General features: G+C 43.6%; 1 protein-coding gene across 1 annotated transcript; it reads right to left on the minus strand.

The window, feature by feature from the left end:
- Positions 1–11,048: 11,048 nt before the first annotated feature.
- On the minus strand, positions 11,049–11,978 carry LOC114082278 (olfactory receptor 7A17-like). The gene has a single exon (XM_027923586.2). The coding sequence runs from the start codon at positions 11,976–11,978 to the stop codon at positions 11,049–11,051; it is 930 nt and encodes a 309-aa protein (XP_027779387.2).
- Between the last annotated feature and the right edge of the window lie 1,745 nt (positions 11,979–13,723).

Genomic DNA, 13,723 nt, shown 5'->3' on the forward strand with positions numbered 1-13,723 from the left:
TATTGAGGTATGTTCCTGTTATCCCTAGTTTTTCTAGAGTTTTGAACATAAAGGGATGCTGTACTTTGTCGAATGCTTTTTCCACATCTATCGAGATGATCATATGGTTCTTATTTTTAAGTCTATTGATGTGGTGAATAACATTTATTGATTTCCGTATATTGAACCAGCCTTGCATCCCAGGGATGAATCCTACTTGATCATGGTGTACAATTTTTTTGATATGTTTTTGTATCCGATTCGCCAGAATTTTATTGAGGATTTTTGCATCTAGGTTCATTAGAGATATTGGTCTGTAGTTTTCTTTCTTTGAAGTGTCTGTCTGGTTTAGGTATCAGGGTGATGTTGGCCTCATAGAATGAATTTGGAAGTTCTCCCTCCTTTTCTATTTCCTGAAGTAGCTTGAAAAGTATTGGTAGTAGTTCTTCTTTAAAGATTTTGTAAAATTCTGCTGTAAACCCATCCGGACCTGGGCTTTTCTTAGTTGGTAGTCTTTTTATGGTTTCTTCTATTTCCTCAATTGATATTGGTCTGTTTAGGTTTTCTATATCCTCCTGACTCAATCTGGGCAGATCATATGACTTAAGAAATTTATCTATGCCTTCACTATCTTCTAATTTATTGGAGTATAAGGATTCAAAATAGTTTTTGATTATCTTCTGTATTTCTGAAGTGTCTGTTGTGATATTGCCTTTTTCATCCCGTATGCTAGTAATTTGAGTTCTCTCTCTTCTTCTCTTCGCTAGCATCGCTAAGGGTCTGTCTATTTTGTTTATTTTTTCAAAGAACCAACTTTTAGTTTTGTCAATTTTTTCAATTGTTTCTTTTGTTTCGATTTCATTAATTTCAGCTCTGATTTTAATTATTTCTTGCCTTCTACTTCTTTTGCTGTTGTTTTGCTCTTCTTTTTCAAGGATTTTGAGATGAAGTATGAGATCATTTATTTGTTGTTTTTTTCTTTTTTTAAGGAATGAACTCCAAGCAATGAATTTTCCTCTTAGAACTGCTTTCAATGTGTCCCATAGATTCCGATATGTTGTGTCTGTGTTTTCATTTATCTCTAAGAATTTTTTAATTTCCTTCTTGATGTCTTCTATAACCCATTGATCATTCAGTAACCTATTGTTCATTCTCCAAGTGATGTATGCTTTTTCCTTCCTTCTTTTATCATTGATTTTCAGTTTCATTCCATTATGATCAGATAAGATGCATGGTATTACCTCTACTCCTTTATATTGTCTAAGAGTTGCCCTGTGACATAATATATGATCTATTTTTGAGAAGGATCCATGTGCTGCTGAGAAAAAAGTGTAACTGCTTGATGTTGGGTGGTATACTCTATATATGTCAATTAGGTCTAGGTTATTAATAGTGTTATTGAGTTCTATAGTTTCCTTATTCAACTTTTGTTTGGAAGATCTGTCCAGTGGCGAGAGAGGTGTGTTGAAGTCTCCCATGATTATGGTATGGTGGTCTATTAGACTCTTGAACTTGAGAAGAGTTTGTTTGACGAACATAGCTGCACCATTGTTTGGGGCATAAATATTTATGATTGTTATGTCTTGGTGGTGTATGGTTCCCTTAAGCAGTATGTAGTGTCCCTCTTTATCTCTTTTGATTAACTTTGGCTTGAAATCTATTTTATTTGATATGAGTATGGACACTCCTGCTTGTTTCCAAAGTCCATATGAGTGATATGATTTTTCCCAACCTTTCACCTTCAGCCTATGTATGTCTTTTCCTATTAAATGCGTCTCCTGTAGGCAGCATATTGTTGGGTCTTGTTTTGTGATCCATTCTACTAGCCTGTGTCTCTTAATTGGTGAGTTTAAGCCATTAACATTTAGGGTTATTATTGAGATATGGGTTGTTCTTCCAGCCATATTTGTTTATTTTTGTTACTAAACATGGTTTGTTTTCCTCTTTGATTATTTCCCCCCCCCCCCTTTACTGTCCTACCTCCCACTGTTGGTTTTCATTGTTATTTTCCATTTCCTCTTCCTGTAATGCTTTGGTGAGGATGTTTTGAAGAGATGGTTTTCTAGCTGCGAATTCTTTAAACTTTTGTTTATCGTGGAAGGTTTTAATTTCATCCTCCATCCTGAAGCTTAATTTCGCTGGATACACAATTCTTGGTTGGAACCCATTTTCTTTCAGTGTTTGAAATATGTTATTCCAGGATCTTCTAGCTTTCAGAGTCTGTGTTGAAAGATCAGCTGTTATCCTGATTGGCTTACCCCTAAATGTAATCTGCTTCCTTTCTCTTGTAGCTTTTAAAATTCTCTCCTTATTCTGTATGTTGGGCATCTTCATTATAATGTGTCTAGGTGTGGATCTCTGATGATTTTGCACATTTGGCGTCCTGTAGGCTTCTAAGATTTGGGATTCTGTCTCATTCTTCAAGTCTGGGAAGTTTTCTCCGATTATTTCATTGAATAGACTGCTCATTCCTTTGGTTTGGAGCTCTGTACCTTCCTGTATCCCAATGACTCTTAAGTTTGGTCTCTTAATGTTATCCCATATTTCTTGGATGTTCTGCTCATGGTTTCTTAACAGTCTTGCTGAGCTGTCTATGTTCTTTTCCAGTTGAAATACTTTGTCTTCATTGTCTGATGTTCTATCTTCTAAGTGTTCTACTCTGCTGGTAGTATTCTCCATTGAGTTTTTAAGTTGGTTTATTGCTTCCTGCATTTCTAGGATTTCTGATTGTTTGTTTTTTATAACCTCTATCTCCCTGTATAGTTGATCCTTTGCTTCCTGGATTTGTTTGCGTAATTCATTGTTGAGGTGATCTTTCATTGTCTGATTTTGCTGTTTAATGTCTTCCTTGATACTCCAGATCATCTGAAGCATGTATATCCTGAATTCTTTATCTGACATTCCATCTGCTGCAGCTGTTACCTCTTCTAAAGTTGTGTTGACCTGCATTGCTTGTGGTCCTTTCTTTCCTTGTCTTTTCATACTGCTTGCGTATCTTTCCTGCAGGTGCGGGCGGAGGCTCTACTCTCTCCTTATTCCAATTGGGGTGTCGTGGCTACCACGCCGGCAGGTCACTGGGCCTGTTCTGGGAGCTGGCGGCGGCTCTGTTCTGCCCCTTCTCCAATTGGGGTGATGAGTGTACCACGCCGGCAGGCCACCGGGCCTGATCCGCCAGTCGGTTGCAGGTTTGCCTACCCTGCAGGCGCGGGCGGCGGCTCTACTCTGCCCCTACTCCAAATGGTCTGACGTGTCTGTCGTACCGGCAGGCCACTGGTCCTGTCCCGCTGGTCGGTCGCAGATATGCCCACCTTTTGGGCACGGGTGGAGGTTCTGCTCTGCCCCTACTCCAATTGGGGTGTCGTGACTACCCCGCCTGCAGGACGCTGGGCCTGTTCCTGGCACGGGTGGTGATTCTGCTCTGCCACTACTCCAATTAGGGTGGTGTTTGTACCATGCCGGCAGGCTCCTGGGCCTGATCCGCCGGTCTGTTGTAGGTCTGCCTACCTTGGAGGCGCGGGCGGCGGATCTGCCCTGCCCCTCCTACCATGCCTGCGGACCCCTGGGCCTGATCTGCAGGTTGATCACTGGTCTGCTCACCCTGCGGGCACGGGTGGCGGTTCCGCTCCACCCCCACTCCAATTGGGGTCACGTGACCACCACACCGGCAGGGCCTGATCCGAGCATGGGAGAAGGATCTGCTCTGCCCCTACTCCAGTTGGGGTGACGTGTGTACCACACTGGCAGGCCACTGGGCCTGACCCGCCAGGCTGTCACATGTCTGTTTACCTTGCAAGCGTGAAAGGCGGCTCTGCCCTGCCCCTCCTACCACGCCCATGTACCACTGGGTCGCGGGTCTGCCCACCTTGCGGGTGCGGGTGGTGGCTCCGCTCCGCCCCCTCTCCAATTGGGGTCACGCGGTCACCACGCTGGCGAGCTGCTGGGCCTGCTCCGGGCGCTGGCGGCGGCCCGGCTCATCCCCTCTGGCTCGACGACAAATTGAGGAGACTCGGGTGACTGTGCCTCACCCCCCCTACCAGGAGACCAACTGCTTATGTCACCGCTGGTATTGATGAAGTTCTCTCCTCCGCCGCTTTCTGCTGACATCAGATCTCTGCCATGTTGGTATCCTATGCGAATGGCAGCATTTCGTTCCCCTTGCCAGGCAACCAAAGCAACGGGTGAGTCCTGACCGGCCCTCAGCAGGACCCGGACCGAGAAGCAGTTTCTGCGGGCTCCTAGCCCCGGGCCAGGGAAGTTCCGGGAGCCGGAACTCGGCCGCTCCGTGCTCGGTGTAAGCTCCTATAAGTGTAAGCTCCAAGAAGCAGTCCCCGCGGGCTCAGTTCCGGGAGCCGGAATTCGGCCGCTTAGTGCTTGGTGTATGCTCTGATAGGGGCAGGGTCCAAGAATCAGCCTCCGCAGGCTCCACAGCCCTGGGCCAGGGCGGTTCCGGGACGGTTCCGGGAGCCGGAACTCAGCCACCCCGCGCTCGGTGTTCGCTCCGATAAGATCAGGTTCTAAGAAGCACCCAGGCGCTGAACCCTAGCAATCTGTCTGCAAGCCACAGGTGAATTGCAGCCTGAAATTACCTGTTCTATGGCTGAATGAGCTGCGGTCAGTCGAAAACAGGGATAGTGACGTCAGTTTACCAACATGGTGGCTGCTGGCGTCCTCTGTGGTCTGACCGGTGTGGAGAACTGAGACGGACCGCTTCCTTCCCCCGTCTGGAACCCAGAATTCAGCCCTGAGTACGGTGCTTGTGCGGCTGGCAGAAACTGCAGCGCTGTAACCCTGCGTCTCTATCCCAGCGCGCGCTGCAGACTCTAGCCGCGGGGCGATTTGCTGAATAAGCTGTGTTACCCTCCGTGCGACAAACCTCTCGTGTTTGAGTCCCCGTAGCCGATCCTTGTGCAATGGAAATCCTTCCTCCAGGTTCCGGAGCACCCCACTATTGCTGGAAATTCCTAACAAGATATCCTTTAGCCGTCCTGACTTGTCATACTCCCACACAGTGAAGCAGCACACGGGGGCAATGCACTCCCCTCGCCGCCATCTTCCTTCTCACAACAAGCATTTTTTTTAACTCCTTGATAGTTTTAAAGGGAATTACAGCATGGATGCAGACATGCTGGTCTTGGTCATTATCCTGTTCAAAAACTGGGAAAACTGAAATCCACTAATGTCCTTACTGGCCTCTTGTGCCTTCCTGAATCCACATTGTAACAGTGTAAGGAAGGTCATTGCTAGCTCAGAGTACCTATTAAAATTTGTCCTCCTAATTGGAAGCAGCCAAATCTGAATGGCTGGAGCAGGCCCTGCTAAATGTAATCTGTTAAAATTTCCTAGTAATTCCTGGATTTCACTCTCTGACTCATCTCCCTGGGTCTGAGACTCATCGGTGAGTCCTTTCTCACTGCCATCTTGGCTTTGTTTCCCAAAGCCTCAAGGAGGACTTTCTACCTCTTTATGAATTTCCTCTTGAATCTCCTCTCTCCGAGGGGGATTATCTATCCCTCCGGAGGCTTCTTCTCTATGGTTTTCCTCCCAAATTTCTTGGGAAAGATGTTTTTCTAAATGACTAATTCAGTCTGATTTGGGTGTAGCTAACCTCTCAGTTTTGTGTCTGCCTCCAAGGTTATCTGCCTGATGAGTAATTTGAATGGAATTTGATTCTACTCTCAACCTCAGTAAAGAAAGAGAGATTCTTTTAGCCTCAGGCAGTTTTTCCATTTGTATAGCTTTGATAGCTCTCTGAATTCCTTTCAATAGATTTTCTGGGGGCCATAGACTCTGGCCCAAGTTATCAAAAAGGCAAATTTCTAATGCAGTCCAAACCCTCTGATTATTATCAATAGTACTGTTTGGTAATTCAGCAGAAAGACAAGCTTTATGTAATTGTCTTCCTAATCTCTCCCAAGTACGTAAATCTGGTGAATCTTGATTTCAAAAACATAGACAAAACTCACCAACCATCTTTAAGAATTGTGCTAGCTAGGTCCTTTTGACCTGCTTTCTCTTTTGATTAATTACAGTCTCCAAAATAGCTAAATACATGTCCTTATCTGTTGAAGCTGAATTCCCCATTATTATCTTTAATGTCCTTGGCTTCAAACTGTCTGCTACCTCTATGACTCTACAAAATTTGTCACTCTCCACTAAAGTTATATAGCATACTTCTCCACTCAACCTAGGATTTAACCCATGTGCTCCACATTCAAGGGAGCCACATTTAGTCTGCAGCCAGCACAGATGGTATGAACAGTTTATCATGTGGGGAAATCCTCAGGGAGTTTAAGTTAAAGACACAGACACCATTTTATCTTTAAACCAGCTTTGGGAAGGCTCCTAGAACCCTCAGTCCCAAGCTCCCCAGGGGGCAGTAAAATTTCACAGAAGAGGCTAGCAAGAGAGAGCGAGCATGCTAGGGAGATAGCATTTATTATAGAACAAAGAATTCTGGTGGAAATCCCATCCAATGAAGGACAAGGGGGCAGTCTGGCAAGGTCAGGTGCGATGACTGGATCTTTGGGGCAGTGGTGAGACACACCTCCAAACGGACAAGCTCTGGAACCCAAGAAGGATTGAGAAAGCTCTGCCACATTAAAAGTGACTGAGCGCCTCACACCCAGCAGGGGAGGAAACTCAGTCACGTGCAAAGATGGTCACCCATAAGCCCCAAAATAAATTTTCCTCCCAAATTGTTCTTGTCTAATCTTTTGCTCACAGTGGTGAAAAAGCTGACTAAAACATAATAAGTCTCTTATTTAATGTTTGTAAAAGTCATTCTCATTGTCAGTAGTATTAGGAACATGATTCTAAATTTGCAGAAATGGGACTCAAGGTTTAAACAACCTGCCAAAAGCTACAAACTGAGTAATGGATGGGTTTTTAGTGGAACCCCATGAGGTTTTTATAGTTCTTATGACAGTAGGCCTGTGGTCCTCAATCAGAGATGATATTGCTTCAAAACCCATTTGGAAGTATCTTTAGAAATTTAGATTGACACATCTAGGAAGGTGCACCTGGTACCCAGTGGGTGAGGCTGGGGATGCTGCTCAGCATCTGGCAATGCACAGAACATCTCCCACTGGGCATGTGGAGCAGGGAGTTCCAGCCAGTGGCCAGGATGATAAACAGTTTCCAGTGCATAGTACCAGGTACCTGGGCAGAGAGGGCACACAACAGAGGAACTGTTGGCCTGGCTCCTTGGCAAATCCCAGAAAGAGAAAGTTTCTCATTCCTACATGGCTTCCCATTCCATGAGGCTTCTGGGTTTGCCCAGAAGAAGGAAGTAACCTACAATTTAATCCAAATATCCTTTCCTTGCTGTAATATAAATTCCATCCTTCCTCCAAGTCTAGAGAGCTCATGAACTCGTTCACCTTGGGTAATCATCACTTTGCTGGCAAGCTGTGATCACCATCACAATCAAGAAAAATTGTCTCTAGGTCACTGGTTCTTAAACAAGATTCCCTGGTACAGCAACATCAGCATCACCTGGGAACATAATAGAAACACATATTTTCAAACCCCATGCACCTAGTGAGTCAAGTGCTCTGTGAGAGTGCCAGTAATCTGTGCTTTCAAAGCCCTCCAGGGGCCTGATGCATGCACAAGTTTGAGGACCACTATGTAGTGCTTGCTTGAACCCCAAAGCAATCATCCCTTCTGCACAGTTCAATGGCTGGCTCATGCACTTCCCACTCAATGTCTGTAAGAATGAGGAATGACTGACCCTTGCCAGGTGTTTCAAAGGCCTGTCTGAAGCTAGATCTGCAGAGTAACATGAAAGTCCTTAGAAATTCTTTCATTCTGACTTACTCATTGTGATATTGTGTTGAGAGCCACAGCTGAAGGGGCCCCAGCAAACTTCCAGCTGCCAGCAAACTTCCAGCTGCCGGCTGATGATTGGCTCACAGCGGCCCCAGCAACATCTAGCTGATTGGCTCCTCTGCGGTGATGCTCATTGGGCTGTTTCCCTGCCCTTTCAGACCACGGAGCTGCTCATTGGGGGACTTTTTTGGCTCCACCCACGTGACCCAGCCAACCGGCCTCAAGAGCAGGAGGATTGTGGGAGGTGGAGAGAAGCTTATGTTGGAGAGAGAGGCTTGTGGAAAGCCGGTGGTGGCAGTTGGGCTCTGAGGGTTTTTCCTGAGAGGCTGTTTTGTTTGGCGTGTGTGGTTCTAAAAATAAAGTTAGTTTCTTTTGACAAGTGGCTCCTGATTGTGCCCAGCCAGACTGCTGCAATATTGCACTGGCTAGCCTCTACATCTGGTCTGTGTGGATGCTTTACTTCCACAGTTAACACAGAGTGTTAGACCATCCCCTGGCAGTTCTCAGTCCAGAGAGGAACAACTGAATGCTATCTAGCCATAACAATACTGGCAGATACAGAAACCTGCAGCTTAAATGGTACAGTGTGTGTGTGTGTGTGTGTGTGTGTGTGTGTGTGTGTGTGTGTGTATACGCATGAACCCATGCACATTTGTGCCCATACATGTGAGTGTGACTTGCTCTTAGGAATTCCTATGGTTTGTCATAATGTCATCAAATTGATATCAGAAAATGACTTGATAAATCTTAGGAGAGAAGATGATGTGCCAATGGTAAGGATTGCTGTCAAAACACCATTATATATATATATATATATATATATATATAATGGAGTAGAGGAAGGGGAAACAGGGGAGGAAGAATTGAGGATGGGAAAGGGGAAGTACTAGGGACAGAAGTGGAGCAACAGATAGTTCTTTTATATAATTATATAAAAATGGACCCAAATATGATGTTTATAATGTACTACTAAAATATAAAATATATCTATAAAACTTCTTAAGTAAAAATTTAATGAAAGCACTGCATGACCATAAAATGGAAATAAAAGTATCCAGTGTCATAAAATAACTCACCTGGGGATAAGATTTAGTCTTGATAGGGAGTAAAAGGAGATAATTTCCAGAGAAGATGCATCTGAGCTGAGGTGAGGAGAGCGAGTGGATGGTCAGGGATGGGAGGAGTTGGAGAAGTTCCCTTTCTCTGAAGCCCCACTACAGTTTCTGTCTGCACTGCATTGCCCCTCACCCCCGAAGCAGGTGAGGCAATGATAGTGGAGTATTAGGTGTCCAATATTCTTAGTCTGGTGTTGGTGTTGGTGTTTTTTCCTTCTCCAACAATTTTACACTATGTGAAAACCAGTCTTCATCACAGAATCCTGCACACCCACCCAGTCCCACATCTTCTAGAACAACACAGACACCACATACAAGAATGATGACACTCATTTTTAATTGATATGTTTTTATCATAAGAACATTTATTAAGGTGATTTTTAAGCTTGACACACCTTACAAAAGCATGAGATTGTGGAAAAATATGTGGGGGGATTAGGAAAGAAATTCAAGCTCAAGGAGAAAAAGGAAAGATGTCAGGGTTCCCATTCCTGGAGAAAAGCTTATTCCTGTATTCTTAACTTTTCTTATTTACAGGTTTTAATTACATTTTGTTTGTGATCAATCATAGATGAGCATGCATGTGCAAGAAATGACACAAAGAGATCCATGCACCTTTTCCTCAGTTCCCCCAACTGTAGCATCCCACAAAACTAGTGGACTTTATCACACCCATGAAATCAACACTGATAAATCAAAATAGAGAACAGTTCCATCACCCAAGATCCCTACTATCACCCTTTAATAGGCATGTCCAATCCTCCTTTCCTGGTGCATGAAACCTAAGAATCACAATCTGTTTAACCTTTGTATATTGTTATCACTTCAAAGATGCTATCTAGAGTATAAAAATAACCACCCGTAACAATTGGTGAGTAGATACCAACTCACCACTGATAACACCAAGAATGAGTATTATCATTCGTGTATGCTATGTCTATGTCTCTGGGGGCCTTTCTAGCCCAAAACTTTGGAAGGTGTCATAGACACCAAGCTGTTGTAGAAGCAGGATCCTGCCTATGAGAGCAATGTCAGAGCCAGGCATTGGAAGGATATGTTCTCTTATTCTATGGCACAGTGGGGTAAATTCGGCTAACAATAATGCATAATATATCTCAAAATTCTTAGAAGAGAGGATTTTCAATGTATTCACTATAAAGAAATAATTGTTGTCTAAAATGATGAATATGCTATCAAGGGTTGACCCTTGCCTCATGTACACATGAATCAAAACACACTACACTATAGATACACATAAAATGAGATTCACTGTGGTGTGTTCATACATGCACATAGTATAGTTTGGTCAATTTCATATTATATTAAGCTAATTTTTAAAACACCTATTAATAAATAAAGGAGAACTGGGGATGAAACTGGAAAGATTTGGGGCCAAAGTTGAGCAAATTATATTTTATATTTGTATGATTATGCTAAAATGATCCCTGATGTTATATATAACTGTAATGCACTAAAAATTATAACGCACAAATGTACAGCTCATAAATATTGTGTCAATTGAAAAATTAAATAAATTACTCTTGTAAACCACAGTGACCAGTTCTTCAAAACACTACTGTGCTAAAGTCTACATTATCAAGCAGAGGAGTCCAGGTCGTGATATCCAAAGGAATGAGAGATACAAAAAAGAAAAACTGACCTTTGATTTACCTCGATGACAAATTGCATTAATTGTGTCCTTAGTCAACTCTACCTTTTTTCCCTGGGCACAGTAAAACTCATGACTATTTTAACAGTAAAATGAAAGAAATATTATTCAATAAACTATGCCATGGAAGAATTGCTTATTCTTTAAAGGTCCTTCATGGTCTGTGACATAAGTGGAAATTTACAAATTCTTCTGCTCCAATATTTGGAATAATTGTGGAGAATCAGAACAAAAAAAAACAAGGCTAAAACCTGATGGATATCAGAACACAAAGCTTAATAAAGACATTTGGAAGTATAGACAGGTGGAAATCGAGTTATGAGAACTCCTTGAAGCAAATGGAAGGAGAAAGTTGCACCTTCACAATCTCATCAAAGAACAACTATTTCTGGCTCTAGGCTTTGCTGCCTGCAGTCATGAGCACATGCTTCTGAAGCCCTAGGGCAATGGATCTTTTACACTTTCCCTCCAAAGAGCCTTAGCAGGGCCCTCTTTACATCTTTATTCCTCAGACTGTAGATGAAGGGGTTCAGCATGGGGGTGACCACCGTGTACATCACTGAGGCTGTTGCACTGGAGCGTGAGCTGTGGGATACGGCAGAACTGAGGTACACACCCAGGACTGTGCAGTAAAATAAGGAGACCACAGAGAGGTGGGAGGCACAGGTGGAGAAGGCTTTGTACTTGCCCTGAGCTGAAGAGATTGCACGGATGGAGAAGACTATCTTGGAGTAGGAGTAAAGAATGCCAGCGAGGGGACAAGTAGCCAAGAGCACAAGTGCAAAATTCATCACTATGTCATTAAGAAGGTTGTCAAAACAGGCAAGTTGGACCACCTGGTTGAGTTCACAGAAAAAGTGGGGGATTTCTATGTCTCTGCAGAAGGACAGTCGCAACACCATTAAGCTTTGCAACAAGGCATGCAGGACACTCAGGATCCAGCACACCAGAACTAGCAAACCACAGAGCCTGGGATTCATGATGGCAGTGTAGTGCAGTGGGTGACATATGGCCACAAACCTGTCATAGGCCATCACACCCAGGAGGAAGTTATCCAACTCTACAAAAACCAAAAAAAAGTACATCTGTGTGATGCAGCCTGCATAGGTAATGGCCTTGCTCTGGGTCTGGATGTTCACCAGCATCTTGGGGATGGTGGTGGAGGTGAAGCAGATGTCCACAAAGGACAGGTTGGACAGGAAGAAGTACATGGGTGTGTGCAGGTGGGAGTCTGAGATGATGGCCAGGATGATGAGCAGGTTCCCCAGCACAGTGACCAGGTACATGGAGAGAAACAGCCCAAAGATGAGGGGCTGCAGTTCTGGTTCCTCTGAAAATCCCAGCAGAAGGAATTCTGAGACCCTTGTATTATTTCCTGGTTCCATCTGGTGGATATGACTACCAAAAAGAGAAGAATAATATTACTTATCATCACACATATGGACACTACTGATATGGCTGAAATGTTACAACTTGTATTTTCCACTAAATAAATTAATTTCTGTTGTATCATGGATCTGGTCAATATTGTTATGAATTCCTGTCTCATTCTAAGCCTCTCCCAAGGAGTTCATGCATTGTATAGTTTTAATGAAAAATTACTTCTTAGCATGGAGGAGCACATGCAGAATGCTGGCCATGTCCCAGGCACTGTCCAGGCCTCCATAACAAAATTTCCTCATCCAAATGATGGGCAAAGAATGTACGCACATAGGCAAATCACAGTCTATTGCATTTTTGAGCTCTTGATATATAGCATATATCAGCATGTGTGCCCACTCACTGAAGTATACACATCAAACACATATGGTCCTCTGAATATTAATCATAACTTTAAAAAGTTGCTTTAAAAAGAAATAATCACATTACATGCCTGATGATGAAGCAGATATGATAAAAACAAAGGCAGATAAAATGGAAACAGCAGATAAGAGGTTGTATTTAAGTGTTAAATGTATTTAAGTGTGTGTGTGTTTTACTGGGATTTTACCAAGGGGGTTTCCTGTGTTAAACAGGAGCTCAAGGGCTCTAGAAATAACTCACATCCCCAGCTCCTAGGACTGCTATTTTTTGTAGGTGACCAGAAGCTCAATAGAGAATGTGATGATTGAACAGAGTCCTCGGGGGACAGGGCAGGAGCCAGCAGGCCAGCAGGCAATTTTACCTGGAAGAATGAATTGCCAGTGCAAAGGCCTGAGGAAGCAGTGTGTTTTGGATGTCCAAGGGCATCGAGGGGCCAGGGTGAAGAGGTAAATGAGAAAGAGGAAGAGTGATCAGAGATAGTGTCAGAAGATGCTGAAGAAGGAGGGGCCTCCTTGATGGAGCTGAATCTGCATAACAGGGAGCTCTTCCTCCACACCGTACCCTCTTGCATATTATTAAATTCCTTCCCTAAGCAACTTTTTGAGTTGAAATGGACATGCTACTTGCTACCCTATACTGTTGAGTTGAACTATGTTCTATGACCATCACCCTGAGTCCCAGTGCCCTGCCCTAAGGCTGGCACACATGCATACACATCACACCATCACCCTTATGGCCACTGACCTTCACACCACACTGTTAGACTCCTTGTGTATACAATGCCAGCTGGCCAGATCAAATTACCTTTCCCCTAATGTAGAAATGGCAGAGAGAATATCCATTTTTTAAGTCTCCCCTGGACAAATAAACACAGGGCAAATGCTCTTACGTTTTGCTAGATTACACCCTGCATTTAAAGAAACACACATATGGGGAAAGTTGTCAATAGACAGGAAAGTAGTGGGATGAAATGGACACGGGGTGGGAGGGGTGAGGTAATCAGCTCAGGGTCCCCGAAAAACCAACAGGAGGAAAACGCTCCCTTGGTTCCAGCAGCATTCCAGCCCAGTCTGGCTCCTGGGCACCCAGCAAAATAAGAAAGGTGCAGAAATAAACACATCCAAAGTCAAAAATAGAGATGTCTTTATGGTTTCAAAGTGATATAGAAATGATCCAAAGATAAAAGGACAAAGGGGAATAAATTAACAATTCTCAAAAGATTCCATAAAAGTACAACAGAATCTTGTCATGATTTTATATGAAAGAGAATGCCTTGTTTTTCCTGTGCCTCTTCCAGGTCTCCTTGACCAGTTGGTTTTTATCTGGT

Source organism: Marmota flaviventris, chromosome 1 (assembly GCF_047511675.1).
Source record: "Marmota flaviventris isolate mMarFla1 chromosome 1, mMarFla1.hap1, whole genome shotgun sequence".
Classification (NCBI taxonomy): domain Eukaryota; kingdom Metazoa; phylum Chordata; class Mammalia; order Rodentia; family Sciuridae; genus Marmota; species Marmota flaviventris.

Excerpts from the sequence above, each read along its gene's own strand:
- LOC114082278 (XM_027923586.2), bottom strand. The coding sequence starts at position 11,978 with ATGGAACCAGGAAATAATACAAGGGTCTCAGAATTCCTTCTGCTGGGA.